The sequence below is a fragment of the Lichenostomus cassidix genome, unplaced genomic scaffold (assembly GCF_008360975.1).
Source record: "Lichenostomus cassidix isolate B80296 unplaced genomic scaffold, HeHo_3.0 HiC_scaffold_604, whole genome shotgun sequence".
In the NCBI taxonomy this organism is placed as follows: Eukaryota; Metazoa; Chordata; class Aves; order Passeriformes; family Meliphagidae; genus Lichenostomus; species Lichenostomus cassidix.
This window is the reverse complement of record NW_028147755.1, coordinates 1-17,672: the sequence shown is the minus strand read 5'-3', so window position 1 is coordinate 17,672 and position 17,672 is coordinate 1. Positions and strand designations below refer to the sequence as shown.

General features: G+C 40.6%; 2 protein-coding genes across 4 annotated transcripts; one reads left to right on the top strand and one right to left on the bottom strand.

Annotated features, from left to right (window-relative positions):
- Positions 1-356: 356 nt before the first annotated feature.
- Positions 357-10,217, bottom strand: UROS (uroporphyrinogen III synthase). Of its 3 annotated transcripts, XM_085047903.1 has the most exons (11): positions 9,985-10,217; positions 9,559-9,677; positions 8,560-8,649; positions 7,717-7,800; positions 7,250-7,346; positions 5,990-6,064; positions 5,438-5,512; positions 2,861-2,944; positions 2,462-2,547; positions 1,823-1,921; positions 357-1,120 (listed from the first exon to the last, which is right to left on the bottom strand). In XM_085047903.1, the coding sequence occupies exons 3-11, from the start codon at positions 8,620-8,622 to the stop codon at positions 974-976; spliced, it is 810 nt and encodes a 269-aa protein (XP_084904029.1). In that variant the 5' UTR covers positions 8,623-8,649; positions 9,559-9,677; positions 9,985-10,217; the 3' UTR covers positions 357-973. The 3 variants fall into 3 exon arrangements, with proteins under 3 accessions (XP_084904029.1, XP_084904028.1, XP_084904030.1); XM_085047902.1 differs by lacking the exon at positions 9,559-9,677 and having other exon boundaries at positions 9,985-10,216; XM_085047904.1 differs by lacking the exons at positions 5,990-6,064; positions 9,559-9,677.
- Positions 10,218-10,284: 67 nt separating this feature from the next.
- Positions 10,285-16,062, top strand: BCCIP (BRCA2 and CDKN1A interacting protein). The gene is made up of 6 exons (XM_085047906.1): positions 10,285-10,587; positions 12,200-12,274; positions 12,821-12,901; positions 13,633-13,728; positions 14,249-14,436; positions 15,638-16,062. The coding sequence occupies exons 1-6, from the start codon at positions 10,447-10,449 to the stop codon at positions 15,837-15,839; spliced, it is 783 nt and encodes a 260-aa protein (XP_084904032.1). The 5' UTR covers positions 10,285-10,446; the 3' UTR covers positions 15,840-16,062.
- The last annotated feature ends 1,610 nt before the right edge of the window (positions 16,063-17,672 follow it).

The following is a 17,672-nucleotide window of genomic DNA, read 5'->3' as shown; positions in this document are numbered from 1 at the left end:
TGTGCCCAGTGTAACGGAGGAACCCACCCTCTGGAATTGCTAAATTTTTAGGAGCATAACTGGGCTCAGGTTCCCTCTTGTTCTCAGCTGGTTGGAAATTCAGGTCCCATCCTTGGAATTTAACAGAACTGTGCAGCAAATGAGAATTTCTCTGTTATTCCAGGAATCTCAGCACTGTGCTAACAACACAAATGACTTTCAGGAGGATTATAAATTAGTACATTATGATTCAAATCTCCTGTGAAGGCCCTGGCATTAGCTGGAGGGAGCGTTAGTGCTAAATAGGATTATTTTTCCCCTTTCAGAGATAAACAATTAAAGCATAAACCACATCCAAACAGACAACTCTAACACCATTATTAACTCTGATAAGCCAGTTTATTTCCCTGTTAATAAATCCTCCTTCTTTACAGGAACAGAAACCAAAACCTAATTTTTAAGAGGCTGTACTGTAAGGGTAACAAGGGACAACAGCTGACCTCAATTAGCCCCACACAGTGCAACTTCACAGCAAAGAATTCTCCTATTCCACTAGGCATCTACAACTACCATTTTTACACAAATATTTGAAAAGCAGAACAACAAGTTTACAAAAGAAAATACTTCATTGGAATATGGGGTTTTACCCTACAAAAGAAGATGTACAAGTAACACTGATCATACAGAGCAATTCCAACCTGCTCTGTGTGCTGCAGGATTCCTGAGGTGAGGTGTGGGGCTGATTTCAGTGTCTGAGTGTTCACAGCTGCTTCTCAAGGATAAAACACTCACAGTGCACACACGAGGAAAGGGGAATAGCTGGATGTTTTAAGAGATGCTGGACAGATTCCAGACTTAGATGCAATCTTCTCACATCTATCCCTGACAAGAACAGAGCTGCATATTCCCAAAAAACCACTTTCTTGCAGGACACCAGGCCTGCAAATTGGAAAACCCCTCCTGGAGCAGCTTGCTGGGCAGGCTGGGCGCTCTCTCACTTGGGCAGGGAGCAGTTGTGGGGCTGCAGGGCTCTGTGGATAGCAGCTGCCAGGTCCTGGGGCGTGGGGCTCCCTGCAGTGCAGCTCACAGTGATCCCAGCAGCTTCCATGGCCTCTGCCGTGCTGGGCCCGATGGCAGCAAACTGCAGTGACAACAGGGACACTTTCTGTGCTCAGGCACAGCAGCATCCCCCAGCTCTGTGTCCTCCCAGCCACCAACTCTCCCAGCTCAGCTTCCTGGACAGCACTGACCAGCTCAGGCTGAAGATTTGCAGTATTAAAAGCCACCCATCAGTGGAGCTACTTAGAAATTACTTAGGGAAGATTAGTATTTATCTCGGCGTTACAAACATTGAAAGCTCTGAGTCACACAGAACGGGGAAAGTGAGAGGAATTTTAATCAGCTGCAGCCTGGTGTGAGCAAGAACTACTCACACCTTCACATCACCAAGAGAAAATAAAAGTCTATCCCAATGGAGATGGGGTCAATGGTTGAGGAAAGCATTCCAGGTGAAAACAATTTCTTTTTTTTAAACCAGGCTCTCAGCTAAATCCAACCAAGGCCAGGATGGGGAGCAGCCTGAGATAGTGGAAGGTGTCCCTGCCCATGGCAGGGGGTGGAATGGGATGGGATTTAAGGTCCCTTCCAACCCAAACCACTCTGAGATTCTATAATTCTATATAATAACATTTGTATTTGCTATACTATGGGGTTGGGTTTTTTTCAGAGAAATAAACACAAAAGAGAAACTCAAGGTTTGCGATGGTTGTCACAGCCTTCCTATCTCATTTGCCCACCCCACATTTACTCCCTACTGGATTTCAGCACTTTCAAGAGAAGATACCTTGACTTGGTTGATCAAATCCCCTGAAAGCTTCTGAATGTGCTGGAGGCAGAACTTGACACCGGATGGGCTGAAGAACACAACACTTGCAGGGATTCCCTGGGGGAAAGTAAGCACAGGTTGGCACAGCTCAGTCCCTCCTCCAGCAGTGGCAGTGCTGGGGCACTTGGTGACAGGACACAGGGAATGGCTTCAAACTTCCAGAGGGCAGGGATAGATGGACGTTGGGAAGGAATTGTTCCCTGGGAGGGTGAACAGGGTGCCCAGAGAAGCTGTGCTGCCCCTGGATCCATGGCAGTGTCCAAGGCCAGGTTGGACAGGGCTTGGAGCAGCCTGGGATAATGGAAAGTGTCCCTCCCCATGGCAATGGATGAGCTTTAAGGTCCCTTCCAGCCCAAACCATTCCATGATTCTATAATTCAGTGATGGAAGCTCCTAAATGGAGAATTCAGGAAGCCAATCTTGAAAAATTAAAAGCAATTATTACTTTTACACAAACTAAGTAGGCAGATTACTACTGGGTTCTGATTTGTGACACACAGCAGTGATATTTCAGTTACACTCCTTCACAAAAAGGAATATTCTGGGAAGCATTGTCACCTGCCTCAGAAAATCTCAAACCACATCAGTGTCCAGTACCTGCTGGGAGAAGTAACTGCTCAAAGATTCCTGCAGATCAGGGTGTTGGGCTGTTTGATAAACAGTGAGGCTTTCCAGGGGTATGCCTGCAATCAGGATATGCAGTCATAATTAATGAATTCACTAATTTCTATTATTTCAATTCAGCACTCACAACATCCTAATTGCACTTAAGTGTAACTATTTTAGGCTAAAAAGACATAAAAGTTCTGTGAAGGATTTGCATGTCCCAGAGCTGTGGGCAGCCAGCCAAGCTCCCCCTGTTTACTCCCAGCCTCTCCCTTGCAGCCAACTTCACAGCAAGTTCCACTTTTACTTCTTCCAATTTGGTTCACAAGCTTTAGATAGAACTTTTCTCATCACTGCCTAATTAAAATGGGTCCCCAGGGGAAGTTCAACCTTTTTCTCTAAGCACTGTAGGAAGTACTTCTCTTTTCAGGGCTCCACAAGGAAATAGGAGAGCTGAGGAATTGGGTTTCTCTCCTGTAAACACACAAAAAAGAACTTTAATTAACTTAGGCCTTTAATAAAGAGTAAATGTGATTTAATAAATTTTAAAGGTATCAAATGCTGATTTATCCAATGCTTCATACAGAAACAGCTTTAAGGTAGTTGAACACATCTGCAGTGCAGCTGCAGCCCCAGTTCAGAGAATAGAGGCTACTTAGCAAGAACATTAAAAAATATTCCATAACTAGAGTATGAATATTGGCTAAAAAGACCTCCCCAAGGATAAACTGCAATTCTATTCCCCTTGCCCTTCTACAAAGGGAGTGATCTCCTCCTCAACACAATCTGCCTCAATTTTGTATTTAAAAATCTGTCCCCCTCAGTAAATGACAGAGCTCTCTCTCTCTAAAATATTCAGGCAGATAAAGAAAAGGACAATACTGTGCTGAAAAGTTTCAGTCTATCTGCAATTCCATTTTCTTACTTCTCAAAGGAAAAAGGATTCTGGTTCCACTGCTGGGGTGGCAGTGAATATCCTCACCTGCCTTTGTTAAATTAGGAATTTAACAGCAGACTTTCTTTGCAGAGTTTTTGCCTTTTCTATAAATAACAGATACAGAGAAAATTTCAAGATTAAATTCTACAAAACTGCCACAGCTTTGCTTTCAGCTTTCAAAAGAAATGAAATTATTTTATTCCTAACTCAGATTTGTTAATACATTTTTAAGAGACAATTAGAAGAGAAAAAATGCTTTTAAGTGCTGGAAGGAGATTCCTCAGGGATAAATAAAAAAGGGCAGCAGAGTGAAAATCAAATGGAAAGACTCTTGTAGGAGTCAACCCAGACACACCTGAGCATCCAGACTGCACCCTGAAGATTTATTAGAAACTGCAGATGTGCTTAAATTAGAATTAAAAATTCGAGGAAGAATTAACTTGGGTTAGTTAATTCTTGAGGAAGAATATAAAAGAGATTTTAAAATGAAATAAAAGTGGAATATTTCAGTATCAGTTCTCCTGCAACTTATGTCAGTTATTTGAAATGTCCATGTGATATCTGTATAAAATAACCAATTTTTCTCCACAAAAAATTTCCTTGGTAAGCCTGAACAACATAAGGATTGGTATCTCCTGCTTCTGTAACCAAATATTTGCCTTGAGAGGAGTAAAGCCAGCCAGTTATTGAGTAAACTCCCTTTTTTCCCAATTCCTTAAATTGAAGTGAGTGCCAAAGCACACAAGGTGACAAAAAAAATCTCATTACTTCAGCTTTTATTTTTATTCTACAATAACCTCTCATGATACAAAAAATTCAGAGCTATTCTTTTCATTTACTTATTTTATGCACAAACAAAAGTGAATTTATACATAAGAGGGAGCATGAGACAATTGAATTTGTACTTCCAAGGTTGTGATAAACCACTTGATCAGCTGAGGGCATATAGATCTGCACAGCCCAATAAATCCTTGAGGATGTTTCCATGTATCAACAACAAACAGGCTCCAGTGACTGAAATTCACTGCTTGGGTAATTTTTTTCACATTCATACAATAGAATAAACAGGTATTTCTCTTGTCTGTCTTCTCAAAAAAAATTGCTGCATCTTCAAATTGGCAACTATTAATTCATTGCCACAAAAAGATTTTCCAGCAGTAAAAAATCAGCTGAAACCTCTCATTGCTTTAATACATCTGCTGAAGAAGGGAGATGGGCTCTTCTTCACTTATGATATAGTTGTGTTGTTAGTATTTTTAATTTTCAGAATTTATTATTTCATCTTGTCTTGGCAACTATTATTTTTATCATTAAATATTCTCTTGAAGTCAGTGAAGTAGAGAGCACTGTGCCCAGGAAAAACAAGCCTTGCCAGCTCCAATCCCATTTCTCTTTCCCCTAGAAATCCCTGCTGCTGTGCAGACTTTGCTCATCAGCTCTCTCACATCTGTACAAAAACAAAGCCTCTTTTCTCACAGCTTCTCACAGCCCCATCCACTCAAAAAATAAACAGCCCCTAGCTCTAAAAATCTTTCTTATCGCTACTGGAAATCTTAACAAATTACATTAAAAACAGCAGAGGAAGTAAACTAACAGACTTTAAAAATTCCCCAATAATCTGATAATAGGTTGAGAAGCATTACAGATTTAACCATAACAAAATGGTTAAGCAAACCTTAAAGTATCACTTTAATTTCTTCAAAACCACTTTCCTTTGGTGCTGAAAACCAGATCCCCCTGAAACCACAGGGTAATGCTGGGGAAAGTCACCAGCATTAAAATCTCTCAATTTAGCAGCAATTTCCAATCATTACAGCTCTGATCTTCTAGTAAAAAATCACCTTTTGCCTGCTGGCTCACAGAGCATTTATTAATAAACTAGTAAGTTTAAGATTTCATGTAAATTAGTACCTTGTAGATGTATTTAGAAGTATTTTTGCCTCACTGTGCAGTTGATTTTACCTCTAGGAAACTCTTAAATGATGGAAGGGACACTACCTTAATTTAACTATAATATTTTAGCCACTTACTTGAACAAATATATTCAGCTAATTTCTCAGCATTTCCAGACTTTTCTCCTTGTGGATTAAGACCAATTTCTTCCACTAGAACCAAAAGCAGCAAAGAAAACACACAGAAAACAATGAGAACAATTCAGATTTCCCGTCACAGAAACCTGAGGAGAAAAGGGAGGCACAGCTTGATCAAACACACCAATACTTTGTGTCCAATCTCAACCAGGGTAGAATCCCTTTCATCCAATTTAATTTCCAAAGGGAATGGAAAAACCACATGCAAATTAAGAACAAAGGGGTTTTTTTTCTGGTTTGACCCAATTTTGCAAGCAGTGACCATCAGATTACAACAAAAGGAGCAGAAATCCAGAGGCTGGATTATATCCATGGATATCCTTGGCTGGAGCATGGATTGTTCTAATGTGCATCCAATTCCCTTTCTTCCAAATTATCCACTTCTAAAACTTAATTTTTTTACTGAGCACCCTTGAACAGCAGCTCATCCTCCAATAACTGTACTTACAAGCCAGATTTAGCCAAGATTTCTTTTTTTAAACCCCATCTTACCTAAAGAAGCTGTAGCTTTTCCTACCACATATGTTGGTTTGATATTCCACATTTGTTTAAGAGATTTTGACCAGGCTGAAAAACATTAAATTATACTAAATTAAATTAAATTTAAGCACACAGCAACACAATGTGAATGCTAAATGACTATTTGGACTTCTGTTTAATCCTCAAACACAGCAAAATGATAATAACTAAAACTCCACTACATGTTCAGCAAATCTGGATGTACAAATCCTAATGGATCAAAAATAGATACATCAAGTCTTTTACTGTCTTGTCTTAAAGCAGAGCACCACAGGACACTGAATTTCTTTCTGGCACTCCTGGAGAGGGAGAAAAAATACAAACCACAACAGTGAAAATAAAAATCAGAAGGAAAAAGCCAAGGATTTATTGCCTTTGAAAGGAACCCATACAGGAACAACAGACTCGCTTTATTATTAAAATATGTATTTCCCAGAAGTCCTAATCAAGATTAAGGATGAAATCTAGAGAAGAGATGAGTTTTGACCCAAAATCTTAATATATAGTGCTCTGCTGCTGCAAAAGCTACCATAAGCTGAGGTTCTGTGTATTTCCTGCTTTCTCAGGGGTGTAACCTTACTCACAGGACATTGATTAGTGCATCCACAGCCCAAACATGGAGCAGATAAAGTAAAAACTCCATGCCAGAATCACTGAACACAAAAATATGGAAGAGTTTACCAGGATTTGACATTCATTGTGAGGGGAATTTCTCTTTAGCAGGATTCTTCCCCACTACTGATCTGTTGGCTTTTATGCAGCACCACTTGTTCCTCATTTTTTAGCTAATACTGAATTCACTTGAGAAATTTCTTATTCAAGACAGAGATTTCCCTTTTTCTGAAGCATTTCAGACAAACCATACAGGCACAGAAGTAATGGCCACTTTTTATGAGATGATCTTCTCTTTAAGGGAGGAAAGCAGTTAGCAAGCAAACCAGGCACTGCAGCAAAATATTCCTTATGCATGAGATAACCAGGGCTGGAAGAGCTCTCACTAATTAGCAATTTGCACCAAAAGCTTCTTCTTTTCATTCTTCAGTGTGGAAAACCCAACCCTTAAAAGCTCAATGTAGCATAAGCCCTTTATGACACTAAAAGAACTGTGAGATATGGGTTTTTTTCAAAAGTCATGCTACAAATATCTACTGGTGAATGAAATAAAATTCAATAAAATCCAAACTTTACATGATGCTGAAAGAAAAAGATCAAGGAATATCAATTTGTAATTACCTTCTTTTTTACTCTTCTCTTTTAAACATATCTTGATGGCTTCTAATGCTCTTGGACTGGTAAAAACTAGGCCTCCATAGCACTCTGGATGAGAAAGCTATTTAGAAACAGTAAATTCAGGAAGTAAAAAAAAAAAAAAAAAAAGCAAATTAATTTTAAAAAATAGTTGTTCCATTCTTTATAACTTTGTGACAAACAGAACAGCTTCAATCATTGCTTGAAATGCCCCAACACTTGTGACTATTTATGGTCACACAAATGTGAATTCTGTCTGACCAATTTAATTCTTTATCAAGCATGGGCAAGGTCCCTGATGTTGTGCATGAAATTTTATTGCTCACAGCTGGTTTGTGGCAACACAAAAAGAGGTACCAGAAAGGGAATGATTAAATGAGATCTTGCTGGAAATGAAACAAATGAACCAAATCCTGCTGGAAATGAAACAAATGAAATAATTTAAGACTTACCTTCTCAAATAAGCTGTCAAGAGAGATGAATTCAAATGACAAAACTGGGATCAATGCTGCTTCCAAGCTGTATGATCCTAATTCCTATCAAGAAAAGGTTTGCAGCTCTTGAAATAAGTTCCAAACAACTTTTTTTATCTTTTTCAAAGAACCGACTACGCCAACACAAGAATTTATTTTTACTAAAGCAATATAAAAATACATTTTAATTCCTTTCCCCGGCAAATCTAGTTTGGATTGTTAGTTATTTAAAATTACAACTGCTGTTAAACAGCTGTGGGGCTGTGGCCTCTTGAGTTACAGAGCTCTGAAATGCCCAAGTGCCCACTCAGTCCTGCAAATGTCCCTGCACATCTCTGTAGTTCTGTAAATAGATTTTTTTCTAAATAACATATTCTTCTAAAGAAATAATCCTCCTTCATCAGGCATTCTTCAACAGCACTGCTCTTATGAGTCAGACTTACTCACATGAGAAGAGACCCCAGCAGCAGGTAACCTCTATTTCACATTACAGTCCAGTAAAAATACTGAGAATTTTGGTCATCTTAATTCTGTCCTTATGAACATCATCAATATTAATTAATTCAAATAAAGCTGGTTTAATACCAGGACTTTGCTGAGAGCTTTAACAATGAATTCAGTACAAATGTCCTGTAACTAATACAATTTTTTGCAGTAGGAGCATATTTTCTGGAGTACTTTTTCTCTTAGCCTAATTTCAGACATGCACTCCTAATATTGATTAAGAACCTTCTCCCACTTGAAATAGTTGCATTCATCTGATACTATTATTCAATGAAGAACTGACACTTTTTTTTAGGTTTGTTTTTAAAGTTTACTCACTTTAATATATGGATCTGGTCCTGAATCTTTGTCTTTGGGATCCTTCAGCAGCAGAACCTTCATTGTTTACCAAGGAAGAGCAGCAGAACCCTGGAATACAAGAATGGAATTAATCTAAATTAGATCTAGAGGACTTTTTACCTGAACAGTGACTTGAACAGCTCCAAGAACTGGGTTGCCACCAGTTGTGCTGCTCCTCACACAGTGAGTAAGCAGTTATTGTGCATTCTCTGGGCAGGAGCATCCACCCTGATAAGGGCAGAAAATAATATGCTGCCTTTAGATAGCACTGCTCAAGGAAGAGGCTCTAAAGGAATTCATCAGGTGGAACACGTTTTAAAGAATATTTTGTAAAAGCAGTAACAACCCCTACAATGCCAGCATGTTCTGCAATGGAATCACCTCCAATCTATAAAAAAGTTATTTATTCTATTATTTTCCATGCTAGTTTATACCCTCGGCTCATGATAATGAGCATGCAAAGATATTGATTTAATTTGATGCATTTGGGGTCTCACCCTTTTCAAAACAGTGTTTAAACATGCTTAAAAAAAATTCAATATATGTGTCTATATACACATATTCATACACCTAAAAGAACAGATATATTAATATACTTTCTTTGATACTCTAGGAAACAAGGCAAGACTAAAAACATACATTCTGAAATGAAAATAAAAGATGACAGTTCTTAGTTCCTTTAAAGCTGAGTTTGATGCTGAATTCAAAGTTACAAAACCTAGGCAAACACACCAATAATACAAACAAAAATCAACTCTCTTAGTGCACGTTTACCCCAATTATCAGTGTGGTACTTTCCTGACAGATTACAGAGATAGGAAAATTCATTTTCCTCTAAATCCTTCCCCTGTGTATCAGTATTCCAACTTCGGCAATGACTTAAGTGCTCCCAGAGCAAACACATCTTTCAAAATAACAACAAAAAATAAGCACAGACGTGCTTGATGCTTCAAAGGGAACATGAAAAATTTAACCTACTTGAATTGTATTTATAAAGCTGGAATTACATCCCAGGCTCTGTGCCTTGCATTTCTTCCGGCTGAAAACAGTGAGTGCTCAATGCTCTTCTTCCCACGGCCTCATTAACGCCCACCTTTCTTCATTAATTAGACACAAATTGTGAACAATATATTATGAACATGTTCCCCTAACTGAGGCTTGACCACTAATGACCATTTCTTCAGTGCTCACGATATTTCAACGCGTTTTCCCGACTAGTGTTTTTTATAAAGAGCAGAATCACGTTGTGCTTACTGAGCTCTCCCTGTCACCCTTTTCTGTTTGTTTGTCTGGAATTATCCAGGGAATGTGGTGCAGGGGAATCCTGACACGGTTTTTAAAGCAAAGCGAGCGCCTGATCCGTGTTTTAACTGGCAATTGTTAGTAATGCTCATTTTTACTTACAGTAATTTTTATTAATGTCGGAGCTGCTCAGGACACTCTGTTTCTCTCAGAGCACAGAATCCCAGAGTGACTAAGGGCGGAAAAAGAGCTCCAAGGCCATCGAGCCCAGCTGTGCCCGAAGCCCACCCTGTCCCCAGCCCAGAGCCCTGAGTGCCACAGCCAGGAATTCCTTGGTCACCTGCCGGGATGGGGACTGACTGCAAACCCTGCCTGGAAACCCTGCCATGAAGGAATTCCCGCTGGAAGGAAGTGACACCACAGCGCAGAGAGGAAATCCGGGTCTGTGGGACGAGGGCGGTGCGGGCCGCGCCTCCCGCCTCAGGCCGCCTCACGCTGCCCGCCTGCTTCAGGCTGCCCCTTTGCCCGTCCGCCGCTCGCTGTCGCGACAGACGGTGACATCCAGACGGTGACATCCCGCCACTCGCCACCCCGCCCTTGGCTGAGGAGCGCCTGCGCAGCGCCATGGCCACGCCGGCCAAGCGGCGGGCGCGGAGCCCCGCCGGGGAGCGGGGCTGCCTCAGCGGCTCCGAGAGCGGCTCCGAGGGCTCCGAGAGCGGCTCCGAGGGCTCGGCCGGCTCGGACTCGGATGAGCCCATCGATGAGGTGAGGCGGACGGGCAATGCACCGCCCCGGAGGAGCTGCGGGACAGGGGAGCGGCTGGGAGGGGCTCCGGGAGAGGGGATTGTGTGGAGGATGTTCGGGAAGGTTCGGGAGCAGTTCGGGGAGGTTCGGGAGCGGTTCGGAGCAGTTCGGGAAGGGCTCGGGAGCAGTTCGGGAGCAGTTCGGAAGGCTCGGGAGCAGTTCGGAAGGTTCGGGAGCAGTTCGGAAGGTTCGGGAGCAGTTCGGAAGGGTTCGGGAGCAGTTCGGGAAGGTTCGGGAGCAGTTCGGAAGGGCTCGGTCAGGGACTGTCCCCCTGCGATGTCCCCGCTGAGGCCCAGCCTCTCCTGCGCCCTGTGTGTCGGTGATCCGAGCTGCGTTCGCTTCGTTGGTGTTGAAAGTTTTTAGTTTTTAACTGTTTTTCGAATGCTGGGCCCTCTGAGGCTTCGGTTGTACAGCCCCGGCCCTTGGCGTGTCTGTGTTGGCTCGCTGTGGGGCTGGAGAAGGGTGCTTGGAAATGGGGCTGTCAGCACACAGCATTGGCTCTTTTATTATTATATTAGTTTGCTTCCTTTTATTAGCGAATCCCAGAATGGTTTGGGTTGGAAGGGACCATAAAGACATCCCATCCCACCCCTGCCATGGCAGGGACACCTTCCACTGTCCCAGGTTGCTCCAAACCTGTCCAGCCTGGCCTTGGACACTGCCAGGGATCCAGGGGCACCACAGCTTCTCTGGGCACCCTGTGCCAGGGCCTCAGTGTCTCCTGAATTTTAGCACCTCCCAAGGAATTGTGAATTTGTTTTCTACATTACAAACAGGTCTTTAACACTGTTTTTCCAGTGGACAGCGAAGGCCATGACCTCGATGTGGGGTTGGAGGGTTAGGAGGCTGAATTGGTGACAAAAGTAAAGCTCAGCTGTTGAGGTTACTCAGGGAGTGTAATTGAAACCGGCAATTAAAAGGCAAAGTAACTTAGAATGATCTTGAGCAGTGGAATAGGTAGGCAAGGCAGCCTTGGCAGATAGTCCTTTTTACATAGAATACCAGTAAAAATGTTGTTAGGCATACAGCATTTGTTCTGGAAGGAGAAGCAGCAGTTCCCATTCTGCTTTTGCTGTGGCTGTGTCTCATCGTGTGCCTGCTGAGCAGAGTTCCACAGTGGGGTTAATGATGCCATAAGGATTTGGAGAAATAGCAGAAATGTGGGTTTGGATGTAATTATTGAAATGTCTGCAGCAATTTTCACCTTTAGCCAAGGCATTACATGGCAGTCCTGCAGTTCCCAGGGTTTAACTGCCTGGATCAAGGCTCTCTGTGGGAAGAGTCTGAGTGGTTGCAGTAGGTGTAATTGTGAGAACCAGATGGCAGGAGCAAAGCATTAAAGGTTTGTTCACAGCACAATTGGTGGGGTAGTTTTGAAAAGTTGCTTTCACAGATGTTCTCTAAAGATCACAGGAGAAAGGATAACTTTTAGCAATTGCTGAGATTACTGCAAGGAGGAAATCAGTCTTGTTTCTTCTGTTTGCTATTCCTTCTCTTCAAGTTTCTTAGTTTAGCTTTGTTCTGATATAACTTCTTGCCAACTATGTTTGATATTCTCTGTTTTACTCCACAGGAAGTGAATATTGAATTTGAAGCACATTCCATATCAGACAATGACTATAATGGGATTAAGAAGTTACTACAACAGGTACTGTGACTACTTGTTAGCTTGGTTGATATGTCCATTGATAAGTAATATCTAAAGAGTTACCAAAGACTTCAGTTCACATTCTCTGTTTTGATTTATAGTTTTTATATATTACTTTGTTTCCTTTTGTTAGAGAATCCCAGAATAGTTTGGGTTGCAAGGGACCTTAAATCCCATCCATCCCACCCCTGCCATGGCAGGGACACCTTACACTGTCCCAGGCTGCTCCAAGCCCCATCCAGCCTGGCCTTGGACACTGTCAGGGATGAACAGCCACAGCTTTCAGATCACACCAAACTCAGAGGGTATCAGGGTGGAAATATCAGCCTGTGGGAGGTGCAGGAGCAAGCATTTCAAGCAGCTGACTGTTAGTCTTTGCAATGTGTATTGAAGGAAACTAAATAATAAAACCTAAAAAAACAGAAATTAGAAGTGGAACAGAGCATTGCTTAATAGCTTAGAGACAACACTGACTTTATTTTCTGCTAGCTGGCTCATGGGATGCCATCAGTGCCTGAAGCTTAAATCTTGTTTCCTGTCTTCCAGTTGTTTCTAAAAGCTCCTGTTAACACTGCTGAATTAACTGATATATTAATACAACAGAATCATATTGGAAGTATTATCAAGGTAAGACTGATTTTCTATTTGTGATTGAAGTACAGTACTTTTTATGTTGAAATTACATAATTTCTGTATTTCAGAAGGGGATTCTGCCTGAGTTATTTATGTGTTTTCTTTCTTTTTTTGCTTTAAGAATTTTCCTGTGGGAACTGAAATTTTCCGTGCCTACTTTCAAACAAAGAAGGAAATTGATATATTATTGTACCTAGTTTCTTTTTACACATGGAAGGTTTTTCACTCTCTGAGTTTTGGTGTAGGAGAGTAGTGATGCTGAAAATGCAGTGGAGAGGTTTGTTACCATCTCCATAAGAAATAGGAACTTGTGACTTACCTGCAAAGACACAGCTCTTTGTCCCCCTCCCTGTCAAAGCTTTATTGCTCTGTGGTTGTTAAAACATGGCAGATTTACTTTCCTGTGTTAGAAACTGAAGGAAATTGGTTTTGCTTAAGATATTGCCATCCCCAGGGCCGAGATGGTGCTTATTAAATGTGAGCTATCAGCTTTTAGTGCCTTTCAAAGGACTCTGCTGTGGAAGATGCATGATTTGGCTCTCTGTGCTGGCTCTGAGCACACTGAGGTTCTCTTCACTGATGCAGCAGAATTTGCAGTGTGTGTTTGTAAAGATTTCCTCCATGGTTTTCATCTGTTGAGCATCACCTGGAAAGGAAAACATCTTTTGCTACAGAGTGGAAATGGAATGTCAATATGAGTTGTTGCTTTTTCTTGCATTCAACAGCAAGCAGAAGTCCAGGAAGACAGTAGTGATGATGATGATGAAGACGATGATGAAGTCTTTGGTTTTATAAGCTGCTTGAACTTAACAGAAAGGAAGGTTGGTATTCCTCATCAACATCTGTTTTTAAATATTAGCCTCAGTAATAAATGAGTCTGCATCCTGTGTAACAAGCCTCAACAGCTGGACTAGGATTTTGAAATCCGCTGTGGAGGAATCCAGCTGGGGTTGTAAAAGTTGTACATGGCTTAGGTTTTTCTTGAATGTAATAACTTGCTGAAGGTCAAACACAAAGCAAAGAATGGAGTAGAGAGTTAAAACTAGGCCTAATAATTCCAAGGTAAATGAGCTGTCAGTCTCCTGTATTTCTTCCCTTTGACCTTCTGCAGTTTGGAGTTTTGCTGTGGTGTTGCAGCTTCTCATTCCCATCACTTCACACCCTTTGTTTGCCCTCAGCTCCAGATGTGGAGAATGATTGCAGAGCAATTGTGCAGTGCTTTAGAGGCTGCTGAGGGAAATTGCCACCAGGCCTGTAGGAAATTCCCTTGAGCTTGACATTAAAGGTTTTCTTGTAAATAGTTGTTCTGTGAGGTAAAGAAAATGCACCTTTTGATTGCAGGGCACTCAGTGTGCTGAACAAATCAAAGAGCTGCTTCTGAGTCGCTGTGAGCAGAGCTGTGAACAACGAGTGGTGGAGCAGCTGAGTAAACTCCTGAACGACAGCACGAAGCCTGTGGGGCTCATCCTGAGTGAAAGGTTCATCAATGTCCCTCCACAGATTGCTCTGCCCATGCACCAGCAGCTCCAGTAAGTTTGTTTGGTTTTTTTTGTTTGTTTCTTTTTTTTCATGATGTTGAATAGTGTTTTTTCTTTTTATTTTTTCAGAAATCATACGCATATGGAGCCGTGTTAAGACAGTTGGTGCTATAGATAGAAGTAAAACATGAACAGAAAAATAGTATTTATCTCATACACAGTCTTTAGTTAATTTTAAAAATATTTTATGTATCTTTAGGCTTCTCAAACTTTAAAATATAGGATATAGTTTGAGAACATGTGCTGTTCCACCACAGAAGTAGCTGTGTATGTTGTAGTTTATCTTTGTATTGCAGATTATTTTCACACTGTTTAAATTTAAAAATGAGAACTCTTTTAGCATGCTCATAACGAGCAGCTTGGATGTTCTGCTCATGTGTTAATGTCTGGCTCTGCAATGGAAAATTTGGATTGGGGGAAAAGCTTAAAAGGTGGATGAGTTCTGGCTCATGAAAACCACCTGCAGTGTTTTGACTTGTATGAAGTAATAAGAAAAGCAGGAGAGGTGCTGGTTGATCTTTCCCAGTTTGTAGATTTATGTCAACAGCTGGGTGAATATAAGAGAGTGAATCCACTGAAACACAGCATTGCATTATTTTAGTGCCATGTTGAGAACAAGGAAATTTTGTTGCATAAGGAACTCCAGTAATCGAGTGCAGATAATTTTTTTCTTCTTTAATATTTTTTTCTTCTTTCCTCTTATGTCAGATGAGATTAGAAGTCAGATTAAGCTCACCACAAATACAGCACTTTGTCACAGCTCAAATTCAGATCTCAGCCTCTTTGCCTTATAAGTTTTGGAGTGACAACACATTAAACACAAGGGTAGGCAAGAGTATTTTCTGTCTCTTCTGTTAAAACTCATGACAGTGATAGTGTGATGTATTTTTAAGGAGAGTTACACTTAGAATCATTTCACAGACCCTTTACCATGAACAAGATTCTGGGGAAAAAGGGTTATCCTGTGAGGTCTGGAAAAACATCCTTATTTTTATTGTTTAAGTAGTGTTTAAGTGTTTATAGTGTGTTTAAGTACTAGGAATGCATCTGCAAAATTGATTTTCTGAGGCACTCAGAAAAGAATAGGCTGCAATAGGAATATACTTTCTTTACTAATGCATTATAAGGTTTACTTTATGTGCTTGTTTAGGATTTAAATGGTGCAAGTGTGTAAATATGTATTTCTCTTTAGGAAAGAGCTGACTGAGGCGCAGAGAACAAACAAACCTTGTGGAAAATGCCACTATTACCTCCTTATCAGCAAGACCTTTACAGAAGCCACAAAGAGCAATTCTAAGAGGAAAGAAGGGAAGAATCAGCCAAAGGAGGAATTAATGTTTGCAAATGCAGAGGAAGAATTCTTTCATGAGGTAAAAGATGGTTGTTCAATGTAAAATGCTTCTTTTCCTTTTTATCAGCAAAATAAGATGTTTCACCTCAAATTTTAGGGGAGCTTTTATCAAGATGATCACAAATATTTTTAAATGAAATCCAGAGTGTTTTGGAGTAGTGTTGAGAGAGGAGAAATCAAGCTCTTTTAGTGTCTTGATTTATCTGGTTCCTCCTGGGTACCTGTTACTTTCAAAAAAGGCTCAGAATAAACTTCTGAAGATCCTAGGAAGTCGCTCTTGATTCCCTTTTCTGTTTTACTCCGGGCAAGTATATTAATAAAAAGTGCTAAAATACTGAGATGAAAATATTACTTCCCATTTCCTAAGGCAGTCTGTCCACACAATTCTGCTGGTCCCAAGTCAGATCAGGTGAGGAGGAAATGCAGGAAATTAAATTAAAAATGTGCTTTGAAATGCAAAGAATTTTTCATGGTTCTTTTTAATTTTTTTTTTGTGTTCCCAAAGCTTTAAAACTACCCTTCTACAATATTATTACTTTGTTGAGAGACCATTGTTTTTCATTTCTGGCAGTGCCTGCAGGGTAAAGGACTTGCACATGCATGGGGTGGTTAATGGCAAAGGTTCCTGTGTGTAATCATTCTGACAGAAGCTGTGATAGGGCTGTAATTTTATTTCTTGGGAAGCAGAGAAATGTGAGTGGGGGAATTCATTGGTAGCTGTAGGGAATGGTTTTGTGGCTTCCATGCAGTAGCAAGTTGGGGGATTTTGTTTCTGTGTTCTGCCACAGCAGCTGAACCTGAGCTCTGTGTGACCATTTGATTGAAAAGCTGGTGGGGAGAAGGCTGTGCTGCTCATGTGTCTGTGGGTGTTCTGTTCTAGAAAGCCCATTTTGTATTTATTTATCTCAGCTTAGTTACTTTGTTAAAGGCTAATTGTGACTTTCATTTGCAATTGCAATAATTCTCAGCTCAAAAGGATAGACTCAAACTGAGCATGTTTTTCTTTTTAACAGTCTGCCCAATGGTTTTTGAAAAAAAATCATTTTAAACATTATGTAGGGCATTAAATTAAATGTCTCTCTGTACTTAATAATGTGTGTGTGTTAAATCAGTGCTGGAGTGTCTCTCCTCCCTGATCACACATAATGTTAATTAGATTGCCATAAAATAGCATTAAATGTGGTGAGGCAGACACTTGGAGTAATATCAAACTGAGAGAAGCCTTTTTCTGCACTTGGCACTTCCCTGTGCTCTATTCTGTTCCTTAAAATTATAACCAGAAAATCTATTATAACCAGACTTGGAGTTGATTAAAGGTGCTCAAATGGTTTTTGAGCAAAGCCACTCAGTTAATGTGGTGATTCTTCCAAAATCAGATTTAAAGCCTTGATATATTGTTAGTGGGAAGCAAACCTAAAAGGAGAGTGAAGCCTAATTTTCCCACAAAGGGAAGGAATCAGGGAAGTTTTTTACTTAATGGTTCAGCTCAAAGATCTGAATCTGACTTGTGTGAGAATTAGAAACATTTATTGGGTTGTTTTTCTTATCCATCAGGAATTTTGTCTAGGAAAGCTGATGAAAAGAGACTGTTCTTTCTATATGGGGTTTATAGCCCTGAAAAATAAAAATAACATTATAGACACCTGCCTGTTTGGGGAAACATAACTAGATCTTCCCGTGGCTGCAGCTATCTAGAGCCTTTCCAAGAGCTTTCTGAATTTCTCCTCAGGATTCATATTGCTGGGCATCCCCTTAATATTTGGTTTCTACTCATATTCTTACAGATTTGTTCATTTTTAGGACTCTGGGCAGTTTTAAGAGTAGACCCTGAAAGCAGCAGAGCCTCAGATCTAAAGGGGACATTGAATTTTTTTTT